Below are 23,578 nucleotides of genomic sequence, written 5' to 3' on the forward strand. Positions count from 1 at the left end.
TTGCCTAGAATTCATGATCTAGAAGTTCTCCTGCTACACTGAAATTTACAAGGACAAATCTGAGGGTCAGCCAAATGAAAACACTTTCCAATTTTAGCAAATTCTTTTTCTCATAATTTAGCTTTCCAGAATAAACTCACTCTTCAAGATAATTCTTGAATTTGAGAATAATTCCTTCCTAGTGTAATATATATAATACATATGTATATATATATAATATGTGCATTTGTGTTTATATATGTACATATTTGTGTATCTATGTATATAATCAAGTATTTCCCAGAGATAATAGAGGTACCAAATAAAATAAGATTAGTCTATAATAAATATCCTCATAGAAGTGTGAATTAAATCATTATGAGTACTCTTTCCACAACCCCTTCATGCTTTCTTTCCAATATGATCCTGGTCCACTCCCATACACCCTTCATAGAAGATCTACACAACAAGCTGAAGGTCCTGCTCCTCTTACTTTTATAACTGTGATAATCCTGATCACCTACTGTCCGTCACTCTGCATGACCATACCATGTTTCAGCCACGTGACCAATCATGATTTTATGCCATTTTTTGTGCAAAAGTTACCTTTTTTCACTATATATCTTTTCTTCTTTCTTCTGAGTTCTTTATAATTAAAATTCTTTTGATATGGTGGCATCTCATGATTTCCAACACACTGGGAAAACACTGGTAAGCAAAAATGAGTTGACCACAACCCCATGAAACAGTATGGAATACCCAGCAATAATCATTCATTTTTTCTGATTATTAAGAGAGAGGGGTACTTTTTAATTTTTAGCAAAACTACTAAAGATAAACAATCTATTTGCCAGGAACAACTGTGATATGCTCTATTTCTAATCTTTTTTTTTTATATCCAGGTTCCCCATCTCAGGCAAGAAAAACAGCAGCTAATACAGGCCCAATCACATTTCTGATCAGCACCGAATTTTTGACCTGTTCCGTTTCTGACCTGGCCTGGTTCACTCCTACTCAGGCAACCTGGGGGTCCCTCAATCAAGGGGGCTCACCATTCTCTTCCATAGTGTGGAAACCTTAGAGGACTGCAGCTCAGAACTCTGGAGCACAAAAGATCAGCCAGCCTCAGCTTCCCTGGTAGCAGGAATTACAGGTGGGCATCACCACACCCAGCTCTATTTTTAATATATAATAAATCTCTTGAGATTGTTGTTTAACAAGATTTTAAAATTTTAGCTCCTGCTTGAAACTAATGCATTTTGGTTTAGCATCAGGCAACATGATAATTTAGGACCTTATCCAAGTCGATATACTTGTTTGTAAACAGAATATGGGCCACACACTGTTCACTAAAGAGAATGGCCAATTTCCTCTCCTTCCTTTATTTAGGCATTCAGGGAAACTCTACCTTTACATACTAGTGTGATTCTAATTCTCAAAATGATACATCAGTCTGAAGGGCTGAATACAGTTCATTTTCTAGGCTTTCACTTTTCAAGCCTTGTTTTCAAATCTGGTTTCAGCTATAGTAAAATTAGTCTTGTGGTTTCTTATTCATTTTTCACAAGGAAATCAGGCAGTAAAATAAAATATGGAGTGGATATAACGGCCCAGGAACTACACTTGGGATCTGAAGGTCTAAGTTCTAATTCTACCACACTCAATAGCAGTGTGACTGACTGTAGCAAAGTCAGAAAACAGCAGAATAATTAGATGTCACCTAATCTAACTAAGAGCTGCCTCAACAACACCTTCAGCAGGTGGCCAAACGTCTCTGACGGGAAGGCAGTAACTTCTGAGGCAGCCCACCGTGCTTCTGGATACCTCTAATTGCAAAGCTTTCCCTCATATCAAGCCTAAATCTGCTCCTTTGCAGCTCTTACCTATGCCTCCTAATTCTGTCCTCTAAGGCCATGAAGACCAACACTACCCGCTCTTCTCCATCCTAGCCTTCCAAACATTTCATTACTATCCTAATTCCCAATCCTCTCCCCATGCCTGCTCTTCTTCAGTCTAAACGTATCCAGACACTCCAAGCAATCATCCTGGCTATCCCTTCTCTAGATGTCCTGTCTGTCCTTCCCCAAATGTGGTGCCCAGAATGAAACACAATACTCTAAATATGGTCTGACCATGGGAGACAACAGTGGAATAGTGGAATAATCAACTCCTATGTTCTAGATACTATGCCTCTGAAAGCAGCCTAACCTCTGAGTCTTGGTTTCCTCGCCTGTAAAATGGGAAGAACCACCCAAGTACCATCACCTGACAGGCTATTGGGAGGTCAGCACTTTGTAAATAATGCAACACTGTATGAATACCAGCCAAAATGGCCCTATCTGCTTTAGAGTTTGGAAGGTAATAAGACCCCTCAGAAGATTTATAAGCCTGAGAATGCTTGACAGTTAACAGAGAGAAGTCGGTCATCACACTGTCCTTTTCAGACAAATCCTTGTGACTCCTGTACACTTGTTTCAGGAACCTGGAATACACTGACTCGAGGGATCATTTTTCTCCAGAGATGATTTAGAGGAACACCTCTCAGCTAAGTAGTCACCCAGATGCTATACAGACAGAGACTCAAGGGCAGACTTTCCCTTCCTGATTTGGCTTTTAGGAGTCTTTCAGTCTGTTAGCAGAAAAGAAACAGAAACTGTGTGATTTACCTGTCCCAGATAGAATTCAAAGACTTTTAAGGGTAAGCCAAGGAATCCCACCTACCTCTCCAGCCATTCCTCTGGGTCCTCTGCTAACTCTTCTTCCTTTTCCTGCCCCCTAAATGCTGCCATTGCCAGTCTGTCCCAGGGAGGTCCGGTGCATCTTCCTCATCTGTATTTCCAGACTAAACCTTTCTGCTGAGTGCCAGATCAACATTTCCCATAGTCTCCGGGCCCCCTGACCTCTCAAACTCAATGTGTTTAAAAATGACTTCACCATCTTCCTCCAAACCCACTCCAACTCCCACCATCCCCATCTCAGTGGCACCACTATCCTTCGAGTTACATGTTTTCCCTTCCTTCGTCCTTACTCCTAACAGCTGGTCTCTAAACTCTAGAGTCTCTACCTCTACAGCTCTCTCTGTCTTCAGGCCCACTACCCTCATGGAGGTGCTTGCTTGTTTCCTCTCCCCTGCACTGTGATAACAGTCTTCTACAGACTCCTTCAGCCTTGCCACATTCCTCCACTCCGCATCCAACCTAGGTGCTGCAATCAGGTTTATCTTCCGAAAGCACAACTCTGATTATGTGGTCACCGTGTCAAAATATTTTTTTCACCAAATGAATCTTGCTATGTGCTGGTAGATTCTGGTTTTCCTAGAGACAGAAAGTCTAGGACATCATGTCCTTACCCCAAAATTTCTCTTGCTCTTCACTGTGAATACAATCAAAACTTCATTTCCTGATAATCAAGGCCCTTTAGAATGGGCCCCAACCTACCTTTCCAGTCTTACTTCCCATGCCTCCCTTTTGTGAAGCCTGTACTCATACAAAGCTAGACCACTTTGGGGCCTTTGCTCATGCCAATCCCTCGGCCTGCTTCCCTTGCCCCAATTCTGACAAACCCTTCAGAGCTCAGATCGAAGGTCATTCCTAAGAACCCTTCACTGAATCCCTAAAGGTAACTGCTCCTTCCTTTGATCCAACATAGGAAGGCCTGTATTTCTCTGTGCATGTATATTTTCTCCTCCTGCTACACCACTGGTGCCTTACAAGGACAGGGTCTTCGCAGAGCCTGCTTATTAGCACAAAGTTTGCACACAGATATTCGGTGAATCAAACTATCTGCTGTGTGTGGCTTATTCTGGTTTCCTTAGACACCACAGGCATGAAGAAGGCAAGGAGACAAGACAACACTGTTGCAGAACTATAGAATATTTATTAGTAATATTATTACTATGACCAACAATAACAGTACCATCTACTGACATAACAGCACAGAGAAACCAAAACACAAGAAATCCCAATTGATACTCCGATAGGTCGATATTTTTTGTTGGGAGATGAACCTTCCAAACTGTGCCCTTCGCTGGCATTCCCTAAGCACACAACAACTGTGAGCCAGGAGGAGCAACGAACAGCCTCTTTTCACAGAGATGGAGACTCGGTCCTAGGGAAGTGACTTGGCCACCAGCTCCTAAGTCGTAGAGCTGTGACCAAAACCCGGTCCTTCAGCTTGCCTAAGTCAGCGATGCCATGGTGCCTCTCTTTCTGGGTCCTTTTACATATTTTGCAAATCAAGAGCATGGCCCAAGCTAGAACTCAGGTTTCTGACTCAGCTCCTTGTTCTATTCCATCATCTACTTTACACAGCTTCATCATGCATGACATTAAGATAATGCTGCACTGAGTAACTAGATAATTAATAAGTGAATTTTCCAAAGCCATTAAAACAGGGCAACATAACACAGGAGTATCCTCATCAAAGCAAAGAAAGCTGAATCTTCTGGTCATCATCTGAATGAGGATCTTTAAAAACAAATCAGGTTATCTTATTCAGGAAAAGTAGGCTTCAGATTCTAATTCAAATTCAGATTCTAAAGGAAAGGGAATAACTTAATAGGTTTAAAAAAAAAAGATGAAGTTACCAATATAGTGGCTGATTAGTTCACAAGCATTGTTAAGACAATAACAAAAACAGCTAGCATTTATATTGTGAATGCTTTGTGCCTGGCACTGTGCTAAGCACTTTACTGTGATCTCATTTGGTCCTCATTCTACAGATGAGGAAACTGAGGCAAATAGCGGTGAAGTGACTTGCCCAGGGTCACACAGCTGATGTGTGTCTGAGGTTGGGGTCGACTTCGGGTCTTCCTGACTCTATCCACCGCACCACCCAGAGGGATAAAGCTTCTTACACGCCAGGTAAGGAGCTAAGTGCTGAGAACACAAAGGAAGGCACAAGGAGTCCCTGTCCTTAAGGAGCTCCCACTCTAATAGTGGAGGCTACGTGTACAAGATCGTGTACATACATACACCCACACACAGACACACACAAGTGCATTATATTTTAATCATGGACACATACACACACAGGCACATACACACCCATGCACATTATATTTTATTATTATATTTTAATCACAGATAGACACACACACACAAGCAGAGGAGACACAGGTTGATCTTGGAGGAATGAGGAAAAGCTCACTGCAGAAACAGTGAGACTGCATAGTGAAGGATACATGGAAATTAAGAGGAGAAGGAAGGGAAGGAGAGAGGATTCCAGGCATGAAGACACACAGAGCAAGGCAGGCTGACAAGAGACGGATGGCAGGACCATAAAGCGCTGGGAGTAAAGCATGAGAAAGGGGCCAGGCTATAGCAAGCTTTGAATGTCAAACAGCAGTCCCTCTAGCTGATCCTGGAAGAGGGAGCACTGGAAACATCACTCTGGCAGGTGAGAGTTAAGAGGCCTTAGAATGCACCAAGACTTAAGGTGTGTGAATTGACCAGAAGACTACTGCCACTGTCCAGGTGGGGGCTAAACCTACAATGGTGGCTGTGAGTGGAGGGAAGGGGATGGACAGAACAGATGTCAGGAAGTTCACACAACAAGATTCAGCATCTCACTGGATGTGTGGAGTGGAGGGCGATATCTGGGTTTGGAGTCTTGACAACTGGAAGGATGAGTGGGAAGTTGGGGCAGGTTTCACGAGGTCTGTTTTGGACACACTGAGCTTGAGATGACCACAGGACATTCTTTTCAAGATGTCCAAAAGACAACTGGCATTGTGGGACTGGTGCCAGACTGGGCTAGATATTATATCCAGGTTATGGTAAGTGGACCCATGGGAACCCATGAGGTCACCAAGTGAGAGAGTAAAGAGCAGAAAGCGCAGAGAGCCCAGGATAGAGCCTTGGGGCACCCCCATGGTTAGTGGCCATGACACAGAAGAGGACCCAGCAAAGAGCAGTCAGACAGAACTAGGAAGAAGCTGTGTCACAAAAACCCAAAAGGAAAGCATCCAGAAACAATGTCAAATTCTGCAGAGAGATCAAGAAGGATGAGATCTGGAAAAAGGTCATTGGATTGGACAGTTCAGAGGTTTCAGTCTCTGGCCATACACTCACTAAAACCCTGCTGACACAATGGCTCCAGAAGGGGCAGCAAATGACTTCTTATTCCCCATCATAACCGCCACATTCTCCCCCTGCTACCCTCATTCCACAACTTTTCCTCCTTGGAGGTTCACGCCATTAAATTTGGCCACTCTATTTAAATCATGGTGGTGGTTGTGCACCAACCCCTAGGCCATTCTCCATCTAAGAGTCCAGCATTTGGATCACCAGCTTCCTCTGCTTTTTCACAAGGGAACTTCAACAGCCAAGGTGCTGCTTCCTCAAACTCATTAAACTCTCAGTTCCTCAGTGTTTTAAAGCCTCATGACATATATCTTCACTGCACCTCAAACACACAAAGGATCATCACACCTGGATCTTATCATTCCCCATAAGCACTAGCTCTTCAGAAATACTCCTTTATTTGACCATAACCTCCTATCAGTCCATCTCTCCCCATTCTTCACCCCTCCTAACCCCATTCTTTTCCCTCGCATGAACTCCAATCTCTCCCCCCACTCAATCATCTCCAGGGCCCTCTCTTGCCTCTGGGATCACACATAAATGCCTCTGTTCAGCTCTGAAAGCCCTTCACAACCTGATCCCAGCCTACCTTTTCAGCCTCGAAGGACATCTTGCCCTCTGTGATCCATCCAAACCAGCCTTCTCTCTGCTGCTGACCTCGGGCTCTCCCTCTCCTTTCTCTGTCTTTTTGCAAAGCCTACTCCCTATATCTGCAACAGATTTCCTCTTCACTTCCCCCTCACAGATTTCTTCTCTTCATTCAAGGTACAGCTCAGGCACCACCTTTTACATGAACTCTTTCCTGATCGCCTAACTGCTGGTGCCCCTCCCTCTCCCTAACTATTTTTTATTCATCTATTTTGAACTATTTGTATTTATTCCATATACACTTAAGTATGTATTTGTTGTCTTCCTTAATAGAAGAAGAATATTTGTATTCCCAGCACCTAAGCATAGTACTTGGCACATAGTAGGCACTTAATAAATGCTTGTTGCTTGATTAATGTTCTTTCCTCTAGTAACTGCTGAACAAAAACCTAACTTATCTATTTTCCAAACCTGTTATGCCAGGACGATTCAAAAAACAAGAAAAGTTCTACAATCTCTGGCCTTTGACCAGATGTCCTATTGAACTAAACCAGCAAAGAACATACAGGACGAGGATAGCTGATTTAGGAGGCTGGATTCCAATGCAAACAGACCTGGTTCACAGGATCTTGGATTTAGAGTTAGAATATTACTTGGAGATTATTTAGTCTTGATTCCTCACTTTACAGATAAGGAAACTGAGGCACTGTGGTGCCTTGCTACTTAATAAACACTTGCAGAATTAAACTGATTAGCCAAAGTCTTAGGTTAACTTAGGTGAAAAAGTTATTCTGTTTGCCAGGAAAGGGAATAAAGGATCTGGATAAGTGCTTCAGAGGCCTCTTTAGCTCGGGAAGTAGATGGCTGCGGTCATTGTGAGCAGACAACTGTTCTTGAGAAGTACACGAGGAATGTACCCAAAACACAGGTGACTCTCAACAAACTTCCCACTCTTGAGGGAACAATCCAATCTTGTGGTATGAAGTCAGGTATGATTTCTGGCAGTAGAGCCCATTGGAAAAGATTAGGGAAAAGGAGTAGACCCAACACCAGGAACTGTTCTGACTTCACAGAGGAACAAACCCCTCCAGCCTCGAGTGTCTTCGTGTTCTTGGCCAAGACTTCAAAGTCCTTCATTCTTCCTATCAACGTTTCATCTGGGCTGAGTTTAAGCCAACTGGATCTTATCCAGGAGAAGAATGCTGGTAGATTTCTGAGACACTGCATTTCCTGGCCTTGGTACAAAGGAGAGAAAAGAGCTGATGTCACGTGTACATTAGTACAGTGAAGACAACAGCAACTGAGTATCTCCTGATAGCTTTACAAATACGTTACACACGACAGGTGAAAAAGCGTACATCCCATTTAACTCTTCACCTGGCTACTTAGGAATGAGATCAAATGCTCACCAGAATTCTCGGAGCTATAAGAGAGTAACACTTTCAACCAATAAGTGGATTTACCAATTCACCTAGTTGGGTTATGAGTGAAGGTCAGAAATACACCATTGGTTACTGGTATCTAAGACTGCAAATATGCATGGATCAGGTTACCAATATTCTATTATAGGAACTAATTTACTTACTTGACTCCAAGGCAATGAGGCCTAAAGGCAGTGTAATTATCGTGCCTAATGTCCTATTTCAGAAGATATTTGGTGAAATAAGAGTCCACAGAGTAAGAACAATGTACAGTTTAGTAAATAAAACTGAAGTGGGAGTATGGTGATCCGTATTTGCAACCGGCCAGTTATATGATCTCAAACAACAGTGAATCATTCCAGACTTGGTTGTCCAATCTGGAAGTAAAAGCACAATATGTAATATACCATCTACTTACAATCACGCAGGAAAGCTAACTGAGAAATGTTCTAAGTCTTTGGAAAAGTGGCCCCATTTAAACACAAGATGAAGGTGTTACTAAAATGAAAACTGACTCACTACACAGCCATCAATTGCTAGTTATGCAGCACCCGCTTCCAAAAAGTCGGCGCGCTTCCATAGATGTGTGTTTGTTAGTTCCTATGGGGAACACTTTTAACATTTTTTTTAAGTAGAGGAAAAATGAAACGACTGACACAAGACCCCTCAGCAGAACCGGAAACAGTCAAACCACCTGACTCCCAGAGCATTTTCCAAGTCATTAGCACTGCTTCCTTTCATAGAAAAACTATATTCTATTCAGAAAGACAAGTCAGGCCAAAAAAACCAATAGTTTCTTTTTTTAATGTGATTTAATCTTTTTAAAAATGTTTTAGTGATGCTTTTAACCTTTTTATAACACGGAGACAGTAGAGGCTTTTCTGAAAAGCACACAAAGCTATCTCACTATCTATATCCAACATCTCTGAATGGCAACTACTTGCTTCCTCATTAATCCTCAACATGTAAGACAACTTGTGTCTCCCCGTATCAAGTGGATATTCTATAAAGGGCTGGGCAAGGTAATTTCTAAAGGATGTGCTATATATAATGCACATGGGAACTATAGCTGAGCTTACTCAGTCTGAAAAGCAAACCGGTAACTAATAGTAAGGCCTGCAAACTGCTCTAGCTTTCTAAGAGGAAGGAAAAAAAAGGAGGGTGGGTGGAGAAGCAAATTTCTAAAGTCAGTTCTACGTAGCATCTATTCAAATATACAGTAGAAGAGCATGGTACTTGTGTACAAATGAGTAATTCCAAGAGAAATATGCCCCCAAAGAAATGTCAAAAACGAATTAATCAGTATTCAAAGAAATACACTGTGGAATAAATGACTGTAAAAACACATTTGCACAAACCAGAGTAAAAATGTAGAGAGCCAGATACTCCTATGAGTTATCCATCCCCCTCCCACAGGCAGAGGGACAGACAAAAAAAAGCCAAGTGACTCTGCCCAAGGTCAGAGTGAGTCAGCATCAGGGCTGGGAATACAACTTACAATCCAATCTTCTGTTCAACCCATGAAAATCAATGTTACCTTTGACTTCCATCAATATACTTCTGGTAGATCCAGATCAGTGCTCTTCCACTTCAAGTCTTCATAAGGGAAGACTTTTCTCTTCTTCCACCATCCCTCTTGCAACCATGTCCTTTGTACAGAAATATATAATTGGCCCCTTCCAGCCTATTGGAACCCTCTCTACCCACACATACACACACATACACACACACACACACACACACACACACACAGGAACTAGGAATGGGGGCAGCAGGTGGGAAGGGAAAAGGAAAATGTGGTTTTTATTCATTTGGTGACCAAAGCATTTCAATGTTCACAGGTAGCTACCATGACCCTTAAAAGAAAAGCTTCTTGAGGACAGGGGTTAGCACTGACCCATCACTGTGAACACAGACTTTTTATTATGACAATTATGTGTACTATTTTTTGATATTAAATAGGATTAACAAATTCAGGGTAACTGACAAATATTTATTAACAATAACAAGGGAATCTGTAAGTAGTATCTTGTCCTCATCAGCATGTTAAGGACACCAAAGTTAATATTCTCCTTTTGCATTAAATTCTGATTTAATAATGTAATAATTTAGGGTCTAACAATAGCTTTCTACTTATTCTGTAGAGAAGGAGTTGAGATAATGCTAGAAAATAAAGTCATCCAAAGTTCCTTTTTTCAACAAAGTTAAACCTAAGCTGCTTTGATGCCTTCTCTCTGCTCACACAATCACCACCTGAGTTCAGGCCCTAATAATCTCTCCTCCAGACTCCTATAAGAGCCTCCCAATTCATCTCTCTGGGTCAAGTTTCCTCCATACAGCTGCCAAAGCAATTTCTCTAAAGCAAAGGTCTGACCATGCCACTCTCCTGCTCAATAAATGCCAGTGGTGCCTGACTTACCTTTAGGTTCAAAAATAAATTCATCTGGCATGGAAAGACTTTCCCCATCTGGTTCCAAGCTACCTTTTCAGCTTTGCACATTATTCCCCTTAATGCATGCCACACCCTAACCAAGCTGGCTTTCTTGCTGTACCTCATACTCAGTACTCAACTAGGCATCTCTATGCCATCTCTGGCCCAGCCATTCCCCCATGCCTACAAGTCATTCTCTCTTCCTCTCTGTACTAGATCCCCAAGATCCTTTAAAGCTCAACTCAAAAGTCATAGTCCACATGGAGCTTTTCCTCATCTTCTCAGATAACAGTCTTCTCAACAAAATTAACTGGGATTTGTTTTGTACATATTTATATCTGGATGTATATAATAAGATGTAAACTCTTTGTGGGCAGGGGACTGTTTTGCTTTTTGCCTCTGTATTTCCAGTGTCTAGCATACTGCTTTGCATGCTGTAGGCACTTAATAAATGTTTATTGATTGATTTTTCACAAATTACAATTTCATAAGAAATGTAGATTTCCAAAGCTTTTGTTATTTTTATAAATATATTCTCAAACACTCAATATTCCTAAATATAAAGTGCAATTTATGAACCTTGCTAAATAGCATAATACTATCCCATGTGAAGCATCATGGAACTAACCCATTACTGACAGTAAAGTACGCCTGCTTGCTTCTCAGCAGTGATGGTGGATCATAGGTATGGAATGACAGGACTTTGACTTTATATGTTGAACTGTACTTCTCTGTTATAAGAGAGGTTCTATTGGGGGGAGGAAGTCATTAGGAAATTACAGTGATTTTGTTTTTTAATAAATAAAAATTTTTTCAAAAAAGGTAAAAAACTGATTAATTTTTTTAAATGACTGTAACAATGAAGGTCTCAAAAACAATCTTTATTATTCTAAGTTATGCCCAAAGAAAGGATTTAGCTCATTTGGAGGGTCATATTTATAACCAAATATTCATGTGTCTGTTTTTGAGAAACAGAAATATCAAAAGATCAGATCATCACCAAGTTTGAAATATTTCTTAATAATAAAAGCTTTAAAAGATAAATAGCATAAAAAAAATCTCTACAGATACAATATCACCGCTTGCCAAAGTTACCTTCACATGCAACCCAGAATTCTGCCCATCATGCTGTCAAGGGAGGCTGAAGCATCCTTGTCTTACAAGCCAAATAATTCAAAGCCTTTATTTTGCCATTCTCATCATCTACCATTCAATGGGTTCAGGGGTCAGCCCTCTACATAAAGTATAACTTTGCAAGAGCTAAACCCAGTTCTCTTCTTAGAGTTTAAGCCTGCCTGCTATCAGACTTGCTTGCTTTCTCCAATGCCAGGATGCTCACTGCACACAAGCTTCTGAAGACAGCGTTCATTATTAATTCTCAGCAAGAAGCCTTCAACAAACTGCCACATTACGAGTGCTTCTACGGTGCCCCAGAGGGGGACCATGTCCTACAGCCACCAGAGGCTTTGGCTCCAGGGCCAGAAGCCTGATCTCCCCACGGGACAGGTCCGTGTGCCCAGAGCAAAGGAGGGCACAAAGAAAAGGACGAAAAACGAGGTCAGCACTTAAGCATCGCTACCGTTTAAAACACCGTGCCTGACAAAAGAAGATTTTGTTCAACATTAGACACTCCGCTAATAGTCGAGACGGAAGTTTCTGGACACTTTCAGATGAAACTCCGAACCACCAACACCAGTCTATCCCAGTTCTGTAAGCGACCAAACCCGCTCCCTCCTGATTCTCCATATTGGTAGCGCTCTCTCCACCAAAACAACTCTATTTATTTGGCCAAAATTTTGTATGTCCTCATCTGTGCCCATTACACTGCCTCCAGTATGACGTGAGCTCTTGGAGAAGAGGGATACTTCTTGACTTTGTCATCCCGGTGCCCAACACAGCGCTTGATACACAATAGGCTCTTAATAAATGCGAACTGAATGAAAATGGGGAAACCGGAAACGTTAGAACCTTCTGGTGAGGGACTCAAGAGGCCACTTAGAGCTAAGGGATAGTAGCCGGTCCAGGAAGAAGATCCCATAGGACAATATTTCCATGAAGAACGAATGAATGGAAAAGCATTTTTAAGCGCTCAGCGGAATCTGTTTTTCCTTTTTTCTTACAGTCTGTAAACAAGAAAACGTATTAAGGGCTAAGGCGGAAGGACGGGAAGATCGGCGGCGGCCTGAAGACGCTCAGGAAGACAAAGATGCGTGAGTGGTGAGAGAAAAAGGAAAGTACACGGGTAAAGAAAATTGAAGGAAATCTATGAAGCTTTGCCAGATGCTAAAGAGTTCTGCAGAGTGATAAGAAGCTAAGCGCAATAAACGGTGATAGAAAAATGTCCTAGAACAAAATTAAAGCCAAGCAGCATTTCTTCCATCTCTACACTATTGAAAAAATTACCTTCTACGTTCTTATGTAAGCTACTGCTGAGCTACTTGAAAACAATCTCTTCTGCGGCCTAGCTGAAAGAGACTCCTTTGAGAAGACAATTCACAACACGCTTTAACTACATATTTAAATATCAAGCCTGTGATCTCACTGGTGAGAAAACTCCCTCCGTCGACGCAGATTGGTGACTATTCCGCAATTTGGTCTTGGGGAGGTGCCTGGAACCTGAAGAGCTTGAGCGACTCGCCCCAGGTTACACCGTCCGTGGGGGCCAGAGACGGGACCCGAACCCAAGTCTTGGTTCTCCAAGGCCGTCTCAACTCTACTGCGTTGTCTCTCATCTACATCATTATAAGTGAGATAGAAATTTCATCCCAAATTCTATCATTACTTTCACTCAAGTTCTTGTTATCTTAATCCAACATTTCTACTCCAAAGGGGCAGACATTAAGTTGGGTTGGCTGAGATCTGGATGGAGTGATGTCTGGGAGGGACTCTAGAACACACCTGTGAATTCCAAGGTAGAATGTAAGCTCCTCGACGGCTGTCTTTCATTTTGTCTCTATACCCCTGGCAACCTTTTAAGGAGTGAGTACTTCATAAATGCTTTTTGGATTAGATCAAAATCCTCTTTTTGCCATCACTTTTGGATCTCATTGGTTCCCACGGGTTCAAATATCTCTATGTAGATTCCTCCCAAATTCCCATACTCAGCCCTCATCTCCCTCCGGAGTCTCATATGACCAACGCTGAACATCTTCCCCTACGTGTCTCCCATGCATTTAAAATTCAACAGGTCCCAAAACAATTCACTGACCCTTCTCCTTAAACCCACCCACGTCCCAATTTTCTGAGGGAGGCCTAACTATCCTCCTAGCTACCTAAGTCATCTCCACATGTCCTTCACTCTTCCTCACTCCATTTCCAATTAGTTGCCAAATCCTCTATGATCTGTCATATCCACCTTCGTCTTTCTACTCAGTGGCCTCCACGGTAATTTAGGTTTTTTCTGCAAGTCTCCTTATTAGTTCCCCTGATTCTAGTCTCTCTTCTCTTCAATTCATTCTTCACACAGCTACAAAACTGATATTCATCTAGCCTAAGTCTGACCATAGTCAATCAACAAGCACTGATTGAGTGCATCCTACTTGCCAGGCAGTGGCCTGAGCTGACCATCTAAAGCCTTTAAATCTGGTTCCAACTGTCTGTTCCAACCTTAATTCACATTACTTCTCTTAAGGCATCCTTTATTCCAGTCAAACTGACCCTGCTTGCTTTCTCCTGTAGACAATATTCTGTCTCCTGATTCCACAATGTTGACTTGGCGGTCTCCCGTCTCCCTTGCCACCAGGATTCCCTATCTCCACTCAAGGCTTCCCTCAAGGGCCACCTCCTACATGAGACCTTTCCTGATCCCCTCCTCCCAAAAAATTACTCTCCCTGTATTTTGTATTTACTTATCTGTACGTGTTATTTTGATATGGTAGAATGTAAGCTTCTTAAGAACAGGGGCTGTTTCATATGTCTTTGTATACCCAGTGTCTAGCACACAGTAGTCACTTAATGGAAGCTGGGTAAACTGAAGCAACAGCTTACCGTTTGCCACTTGGTGAAATACACTACAAAACATAAAAGATGCAAATTTCTATTAAATAAGTGTCTCCAGAGAGCAAAGCATTTAAAAAGAATAAAAAGCCAACTACGATTAAATTTGATTCCTGCCTGCTACAGAAGTGAGCCAGATCTTTGCTTTCATTTTCTTAAGAATATTAAATCCCCTAAAGTTGCTCAATTATACGAATGTGGCTCTATAGTCAGTTCTCACCTTCTGTATCTCTGTCTGAACACGTGAATTTTTCAGCAAATGTGACTCATGCACTGGCATCTTGTCCAACTAACCCTGAAGCTAGAAGAAACCCCAAGCTAACAAAAGTCTAGGCTACAGCACTCTCACTCACACAGATCAATTGTGATGACTTTGGAGAGATGAATCAGCTTTACAACAGACATACACTGGCAAACTCAGCTTATATTTTTCTTTACAAATTATCGATCCAGTCCCTATACTAGTCTGGCAACTTTCCTCTTCTAATATGCTGGGGAAGAGCAAAGGAGGAGGAAAGGAACTTTGGGAAAAAGACTCACTCTTGAAATATGAACTAATCCCCATATATTTTACACAGAATCACTGAGTCAGAGTGAGAAGGACAACAAAGGCCTGCACCCCAACAGAGTTCAGAGCTGACTGTCATGAAAACCTTAACTAAATGAAAACAAGCTGACATCACCTAAAAAAAGGGTCTAAGAAGAAAGTCCCCATTCAAGTAATGCATTACTATCTAAAATTAACTTTTAAAAACTCAATTATCAGTTACTGGGAATTACCTAGTGAACATCTTCACTAAAATAGTATAATTATGTACCATCAAATGATATTAAAATGATACGCATCACCGTGTTCTTCTGATTCATGCATTTATCTTCATGACAAACACTAGGGGACGGGGAGGAGGGAGGAGACGCAAAAGAATGTTTTTGTCAGTTTCCTGAGATAACGTGTCTATCAACCACCACCACTCCACCTGGTGGCAAGAGCCACCCAAAACTGGTCATTCTCCAGAACACTGCAAACAAGTCCGCATACAGAGAGAGAGAGAGAGAGAGAGAGAGAGAGAGAGAGAGAGAGAGAGAGAGAGAGAGAGAGAGAGAATCATCAGTCTCAGCTGGGTTCACAAAAGAGAAGCTGACCACCATTAAAGATGAGCTATCCAGATAGGATCAAACTGAAAATGGGAGAAGGTTAATTACAACCACCTTTCTCACACTCGACCTTAAAGACAGACTCCAACCTTTAGAGTGGCTATCCTATGACACAAAAGGCCAAGGAATCTCTGCATCACACTTCCCTGCTAACTCTGTACACCTTCCACTGAGGGTAACTTCTAGTTTAATTAATACAGTTAACAGAAGCCTGCCATGTAGCTTTTAGATATTCGCCAGTTACACAAACTCATGGGATACTCTAGTCTGATTTCAACCAAAAATAAAAATGGATAAACAGAGCTCCAACAAAATTAAAACTGAGTCTGACTGCCCACACTTATTTTCACACATGAGGAAAAATAGCAGTTCTCTTAGAAGCCTGGAGTAGACATACTGTATCTTTAGAACACAATGTTAAAAATATGCCCCCCTTTTCCCCTACCTGTTTCTCACTCAAAGCTGTGATTTTGGCTTGGAGTTCATGAAGCTGCTTCTTCAGATCAGCATTCTGATTGGAAAGAAAAAAGATCTGTGAGAAAGATAATTCATTTGTCAATGCAGAAGGGTAGCAAGAGGACTTTAGGCATTTATTGTATTATAAAGCACAAACCGCTTCAAGCATTTAGCATTAACTTTACCCAGCTGCACTGCCCCCATCCACAAGTCTTCCATGCAGATTTCAAGCACTACTGTGGAGAGGGGCAACAGTTTTCTACAATGGTTTCAAATTTAGAGGTAACTCATCTAAATAAAAGTTATTAACACACCAGTGAAATACCACCTTTCTGCCGAGAAGTCATATTCCTGGGTCACATATTTAAAGAAACTCTCTCGTTCAAAGACAAAAAAAAACAAGATGATACACATGTGCACCTTCTCTCTCTCTCTGGCTCTCTCTCCCCCTTTCTCTGTCTCTGTCACACACACACACACACACACACACACACACACACACACACACACCCATATTAAGTGCATAGCAGCAGAGGGGTTTTTCTCTTTTCCCCCCATCCCTTAGTACAGTGTCATACAGTTAGTTATAGCCTAGATTTGGAAAAGGTCTCATCATGATGACCACTGAAACTGCCCGACCACACTAAGACATTGTCTATAATGGGCATTTATTTCCTCAACTCTGAAAATTCTAGGAATTAATATATGTATGCACATACTCCTATTAAATGTACTCTATCTTGCTTTTACTCAGATGAAAATTAAAACAAATATTAAAATTAGCAAATGGCCAATATTGAATGGCAGCAGATTAAACACACATTCCAGTGAGATTATTCTTACTTAACCATTCTTTGTAAAGTTCTTCCAATTCATCCCATCCTAATCTCTATCATGTTTTATGTATCATCCAAGCTTTTCTGACCCAAGAAGTCCCCACACTAATCCGATGCCAGAGCTTGCATATGAAGAAAGTGAATGATTACATAGGGCCCAGCTTATATTAGGCAGGCAGGCCTCACTCAGAAGATGACCCAACAAGGTAGCTAGCTTTCTACCTCTGAGACTCAGATGAGGGACTGTCTTGTCATGGCATCACGTGCTACAGTGTATTTAAAATAAGCAAATAGTTTAGTGTTTCCTGTTTTAGGTTTTACTTCTAAGACACAGCATGCCAATCTTTCAGATTTATTTTAATGTGCATTATATACAAGTTCAAAAAGGAAACACTCATCTTGGAAAAATGGACAGCCAGAGAGGAATGAGTACCATTTACTGGAATCAATGGATTACACTGAGACACAGGGAAAATTAAGCCACAGAGCCCTGAGCTTGTAAAAATAACCTTTTCCTATCCTACTAACAGAAGATGGGCTAAAATGCTATTCTTAAAACTCCAGGGTTTTTTTTTCTTTAGAATGGTACAGACCTGCTATGTTTAATAAACTATAAAATTTATCCAAGTGCACACCCACGGTTCCAGGTTCCTTTGAATTGCTTATAAAAATGAGGGAAAATCTCTTGATTTCCAGAAAGCAGATTTTGACTAAAATATAGCATTTTCTATATATAATACTTATGATTCCCAGAAGTTACAAAAGCTGTGATGTCAGAACAGCCAATAAATTATATAAGGCAAGATGATCACTTTTTAATGAGTGGAGAGAAAGTAGAATGGTCAAGTCAATATGTGCCCACCAAACTCAAGGCCAAGTACAGAGAGTGAGTGCCCTACTTTCCCGATACAAATGGTGATATGTACACCCCTTGGAGATCCAATGTATATAGAAGAGCTTTGAGCACCCAAGTGACCCTGGACAATTACACAAACTCACAAAGTAAGACTGAGTAACAATTACCCTCAGCTACTTTCAACAACTATAAGGCTCCAGAAGGTCTCACAATCACCCAGTATTTGACAGCAAATGCTTTCATATTTTTGTCAAGATATAAAAAGCAATTACTCTAAAAGTAACAATAAAAAGTAATAAATGAGATGACATCCTATTTACATGAAAAAATACCTCAAAGAGGAGGCTTTTCCCTCAGCTCTTAAAGCATGAAGATCTCCAGCCTAGGACCTTTTTAAAGGTCAGACAATTCCTTCATGCTTAAAGAGTTCCTTTAGAATTTCATCATCATTTTTATTTTTTAACTTCAGGAGTGAAGGAATGAATAAAAGTAAATATTTACCTGTGGATCCTGCTTCATTTGAGCAACCAGTTTCTAACAAAAAAGAAAAAGAGAGCCATTAATGTTCTAGATGTTACCCTACCCAATCATCATGTTCTATAGACAGATAACGTCCTAAAGGAGAAGCTATGATTTAAGTGGTTAGTTATTTTTTGATTGGCCAAGTTCAAAAGGGACCCCAAATCTTGTCTAACTCATCTCAACAGTCATTCAGATGAGACATCTCGATTAGCTCAAAAGCTATGCTGTCACCCATTTCTTTATTTAGTTTACAGCTGACTGCTACCATTCTTCCTGGGTACCCTAATTTAATAGCTTAGTATCACTTTAAAATGCCACTTTTGCCCACAGGCCCAAGGAAAACAGAACAAAGAAAATATATCAGAGATAAAGGCTGCCTGACCACAGAATCAAGTATAGGCTACTTAAAAGAACTAACATCTGGATGGTCTTCTGGCCTTGCTCTTGCCACACAGGAGACTCAGATTTTGAAGGGACATGGCCAGGGATGTCAAAGGGGAGGGAGCAGACAGGTAACGGTGCAATGTTCTTCTAACTTACTCAGTTCTTCTGGGTAGGAGAATGCTACCAGCATACTAAGCAAATATGAAAGACCCCTATTGGGTAAAGAGGAGAGCAAATAAAAGATAAAGGAAAAAGAAATCAAACCAACTCACTTCTGGAAAGTAGCAGAAATCTTAATTAAAACCTCTCAAGGACAAAATAAGGCTCTGACACCTTGTTTAGCTGGAATTATTGGAGAAAGGAATGGTGAACTACGTGATACCACATAAGATTAACACTCACAAGTCAAAAAGCAAGTTTTTATTTTTTATAAGAATCTTTCCAAAACATATTATCTACACTTATGCCTTCTTAAACAATAGCTGCAAAGTCCGGTTTGTTTTTCCCAGTGACTCCAAGGTACACCCAGGATCTTATCATGAGGAATGTGTTTTGTTTTGTTTTAGTAAATAGTATTTTATTTTTTCCAATTACATGTAAAGATAGTTTTCAACATTTGTTTTTATAAGATTTTGAGTTCCAAATTTTTCTCCCTCCCTCTCTTCTCCCCCCCTCCCCAAGACAGCAAGCAATCTAAGTTATGCATGTACAATCACGTTAAACATATTTCTACGTTAGTCATGTTGTAAAAGAAGAAACAGAAAAAAAGGGAAAAGCCACGAAAAACAAAAAACAACCAAAAAAATGAAAACCGTATGCTTTGCTCTACATTCAGACTCCACAGTTCTTTCTCTGGATATGGATAGCATTTTCCATCATGAGTTTTTTGGAATTGTCTTGGATCACTGTATGGCTGAGAAGAGCTCAATCATAGCTGATCATTGCAATGTTGCTGTTACTATGTACAATGTTCTCCTGGTTGGGCTCTCATTTCACTCATCCTCAGTTCATGCAAGTCTTCCCAGGTTTTTCTGAAATCTGCCTGCTCATCATTTCTTATAGCACAATGGTATTCCATTACACTCATATGCCACAACTTGTTCAGCCATTCCCCAATTGATGGGCATCCCCTCAATATCTAATTCTTTGCCACCACAAAAAGAACTAGTATAAATATTTTTGTACATGTGGGTCCTTTTCCCATTTTTATGATCTCTTTGGGATACAGACCTAGTAGTTGTACTGTTCGATCAAAAAGTATGCAGTTTGATTGCCCTTTGGGCATATGGAACATTTACTATCTTCCCAGTCCTAAATCTATAGTATAGAGTTTTCATGTTTGGCCCCGCCTCCAAAAAAGTTTGAATATCTTTTCTCTTGCTGTCAAATAACACTTTTTGTTGCTGTGACTTTTGCTCCTGCAAAGATTACTCTTTTAATCCCCTTGGAGGTGAGAATGGAGCTTGTCAGACAATTTTCTAAAATAAGAGGGACTAGGCTCTGAGTGAGAAGCTGGGGTGCAGCACACAGGCATGCTCTACCCTGGGTTCAATGATCCTCACCTCCACCACTCAGAATTGTTCTGCTTTGTTCCTGTGTCCAGACAAGGCTTCCAAGAGCTGAAGCAATTTAGAGGAGCAGCCCTTGCATACAGTTGGTACTACTGGATTCTACCTCAACATGACAAGCACTGGCTCCTTTGCTAGACTGGGATGGTTACGTTCTCATTACTAGGAAGAGGAGCAGAATCTACCCAAACCCCGAGTCCCTTAAGCAACTGAAACCAAAGGGTATACGGGTATGTTCCCACAATGACTGAGGCTGACACAGCTCAAGGAGGGAAGCTCTTTGACCTTCTCTTCTTACAGGGTCACTGTAACCCTTTTAAGAGGGAAAGAAAGCAGACACTGCCTGAAATCCTAAGGCATCCTTGGTTGATACTTAACTGAGCAGCAAAGAAAGTAGGAGGGCTGAGAGAAACTGGCTTTGATACCGGGGGACAAAATCTTTTTCCAGCAAACAGCCTCAAAGCTTCAGAACTGACCAAAAACAGGGGCACAACTGATAACCTTACTAAAGAATCCTCTTGGGAAGAAAGATGTAAATTTATTTTTTCTATGCTGAAGACAACAAACTGCACTTCTGATGAGAAATGATTAGTTAGGTAAGTTGTTATTGTGACTACCTCCAGCTCTAATAACTTTTAAGCTTTGTCATTATGTTAATTCTCAGGATTCACTTAATAAAAAAAGGAAAAGTTCCTTCCTAGGAATTCAAGACAACTAGGTGGCACAGTAAATAGAGCACTGAGCCAACAGTCAGGAAGACCCAAGTCCAAATCAAGCCTAGCTATGGAACCATGGGTAAATCATTGAACCTGTTTGCCTAAATTTCCTCAACTATAGTTAACATTTCCGCTTTTCTCTATTTATTTGTGACATGTTTATGTCCTAATACATGGTCAATATTTCTGAATGTGCCATGCACCACTGAGAAATAGGTATGCTCCTTTTTATTGCCAATCAACATTCTCCAGAGGTCTATCTTACCTAACTTTTCTAAAATTCCATCTATCTCCTTAGCTTCTTTCTTATTTATTTTATGCTTATATTTTTCTAGGTCTAAGGGGAATACATTGAGGTCCATCCCCCACTAACATAGTTTTACTGGCTATTTCTTCTTGTAACTCACTTAACTTTACCTTGAAGAATTGGATATAATGCCATTTGCTGCATTAATACTGATTTTAATTTAATTAACTTAATTTTAATTTAGTACTGATACTAATTCAGGGTACCTTCTAATAAATGTAGTTTCCCAGTTTGTCTCTTATAAGTGGGTCTATTTTTACTTTTGCTTTGTCTGAGATCATGACTTCACTCCTGATTTTTTTTTTTACCTTAAAGCGTAACAGATTCTGCTCTAGTCCCTTATTTTAACTCTGTTTCTATCTTCTGTTTTAAGAGTTTCTCTTATAAACAACATATTGCTAGATTCCAATTTCTATCAATTCCACTATACTATTCCATTTTATGGGTGAGTTCATCTCATTCACATTCAGTTATGCTGTGTACTATCCCACGCCCTATTTTCTTATACTTATCCTTTTCTTTTTTACTTTGTCCCATCCTGAAGAGCCTGTTTTGCCTCTGATCACTGCCTCTTATTCCCCACCCCCCCTTTCTCCTAACTTCTTTTCCCTCCTGCTTCCTTGCTGGGTAAGACGAATCTCTGTAACCCCACAATATGTTTATTTTTCTCTCCTTGAACTACTTCAGATAAGAGTGAGATTCAAATGTTGCCCATTCCTCCCTCTACTTCTCCCTCCATTATGTAAAATCTTCCATGCACACCCCATATATGTGAGGAAATCCTCCCCCCAATGCCTTTAGTTTCCCCACCCTTGCATTCTTCTTTTGAAATCATCCCAACATGACAGAATTATATCTAGGCCCTCTATCTAATGAGACTCCATCTAAGAGCCCTAGTGATGATAAAAGTTCTGAGAGGTTACACTTATCTTCTCCCCATATAAGAATGTAAACAGCTTACCCTTGTTTAGTCCCTTATGATTTCTCCCTCATGTTTACCTTTTTATGCTTATCTGAAGAGTCTTGTGTTTGAATGCTAAAATTTCCATTAAGCTCTGGTCTTTTCATCAGCAATGCTTGAAAGTCTTCTATTTCATTAAATACCCGTTTTCCCCCATAAGATGATACTCAGTATTGCTGGATACATTATTCTTGGTTGTAATCCTAGACCCTTTGCCTTCTGGAACATCATATTCCAGGCCCTCTGTTTCTATATAGCGGTGAATGCTAAATCTTGTGTGATACTGGTTCCTTGGTCCTTGAATTCTTTCTTCCTTTCTTGCTACTTGACCTGAGAATTCTAGATTTTAGCAATAATATTCCTGGGAATTTTCATCTTGGAGTTTCTTTCAAGAGGTGATGAGTAGATTCTTCCAATTTCTACTCTGCCCTCTGAGTTCTAAGTTATCTAAACAGTTTTCTTTCATAATTTCATGAAATATGTCTAGGCTTCTTTTTCTAGTGGCTTTTGGGTAATCCAATTATTATTTAATTATATCTCCTTAATCTATTTTCCTATGAAAAGTTGTTTTTTCCTATGAGCTACTTCACGTTTTCTTCTATTTTTTCAGTCTTTTGACTTTGTTTTTATTATTTCTTGATATCTCATGGAGTCATTAACTTTCATTTGACCAATTCTCATTTTTAATGGGCTATTTTCTTCAGTAACATTTTGTACCTCTTTTAATTCTCTTTTCATAACTTTCTTGCACAGCTCTCACTCCTTTCCCCATATTTTTCCTCTCCCATTTCTATTTGGTATTAAAAATAACTTTTTTTTTGCTCTTTTTTCAAATAGCTCTTCTTTCAAATCCCTCTGCTAGGGATTCTTGTTGGGCTTGTGTCCGATCTACATTTTTTTCTTTAAGGCTTTGCATATAGATGTTTGAGTCATTGTTTTCTTCTATATTTGTGTCTTGAGTCACTGTCACTATAGTAGTTCTTTATGGTTGGGTTCTTTTTTTGTTTGTTTGATCATTTTTCTAGCTGACTTCTTGACTTTAGACTTTATGTTGGTATTGGGCTCTGCTCATTTCTGGGGGGATAGGGGTGGTAATGTTTGTACTTTTACATCCTTCCACTTTTTTACAGCTCCATCTGGGGGCCTGAAAGTTTTCAGTGCTTCCCAGGTGGTCTGAGGAGAGATTTATTCACTATCCTTCTCTGCAAGTTCCTGACCCAAGCTTGGGTCTGCTGAATTCTATGTGGTTGACTTTCAGTAGACAACTGTTGGACTCAGTCACTGTTAGCCCACTGGGAAGTTCTGCAGGTTCAGAATAA

At 40.5% G+C, this 23,578-nt stretch overlaps 1 protein-coding gene across 8 annotated transcripts in view; it reads right to left on the bottom strand.

The window, feature by feature from the left end:
- The window catches only part of PHF21A (PHD finger protein 21A), a 211,182-nt gene that overhangs the window by 140,540 nt on the left and 47,064 nt on the right, over positions 1 to 23,578 (bottom strand). For all 8 annotated transcript variants that reach the window (XM_036764205.1, XM_036764211.1, XM_036764207.1 and 5 more), the window contains 2 exons: positions 18,303 to 18,335; positions 16,099 to 16,164 (listed from right to left, as the gene is read on the bottom strand). In XM_036764205.1, the coding sequence (XP_036620100.1) occupies positions 16,099 to 16,164; positions 18,303 to 18,335 (99 nt within the window). The remainder of the gene's footprint in view (positions 1 to 16,098; positions 16,165 to 18,302; positions 18,336 to 23,578) is intronic.

This window comes from Trichosurus vulpecula, chromosome 6 (genome assembly GCF_011100635.1).
Source record: "Trichosurus vulpecula isolate mTriVul1 chromosome 6, mTriVul1.pri, whole genome shotgun sequence".
Lineage (NCBI taxonomy): Eukaryota > Metazoa > Chordata > Mammalia > Diprotodontia > Phalangeridae > Trichosurus > Trichosurus vulpecula.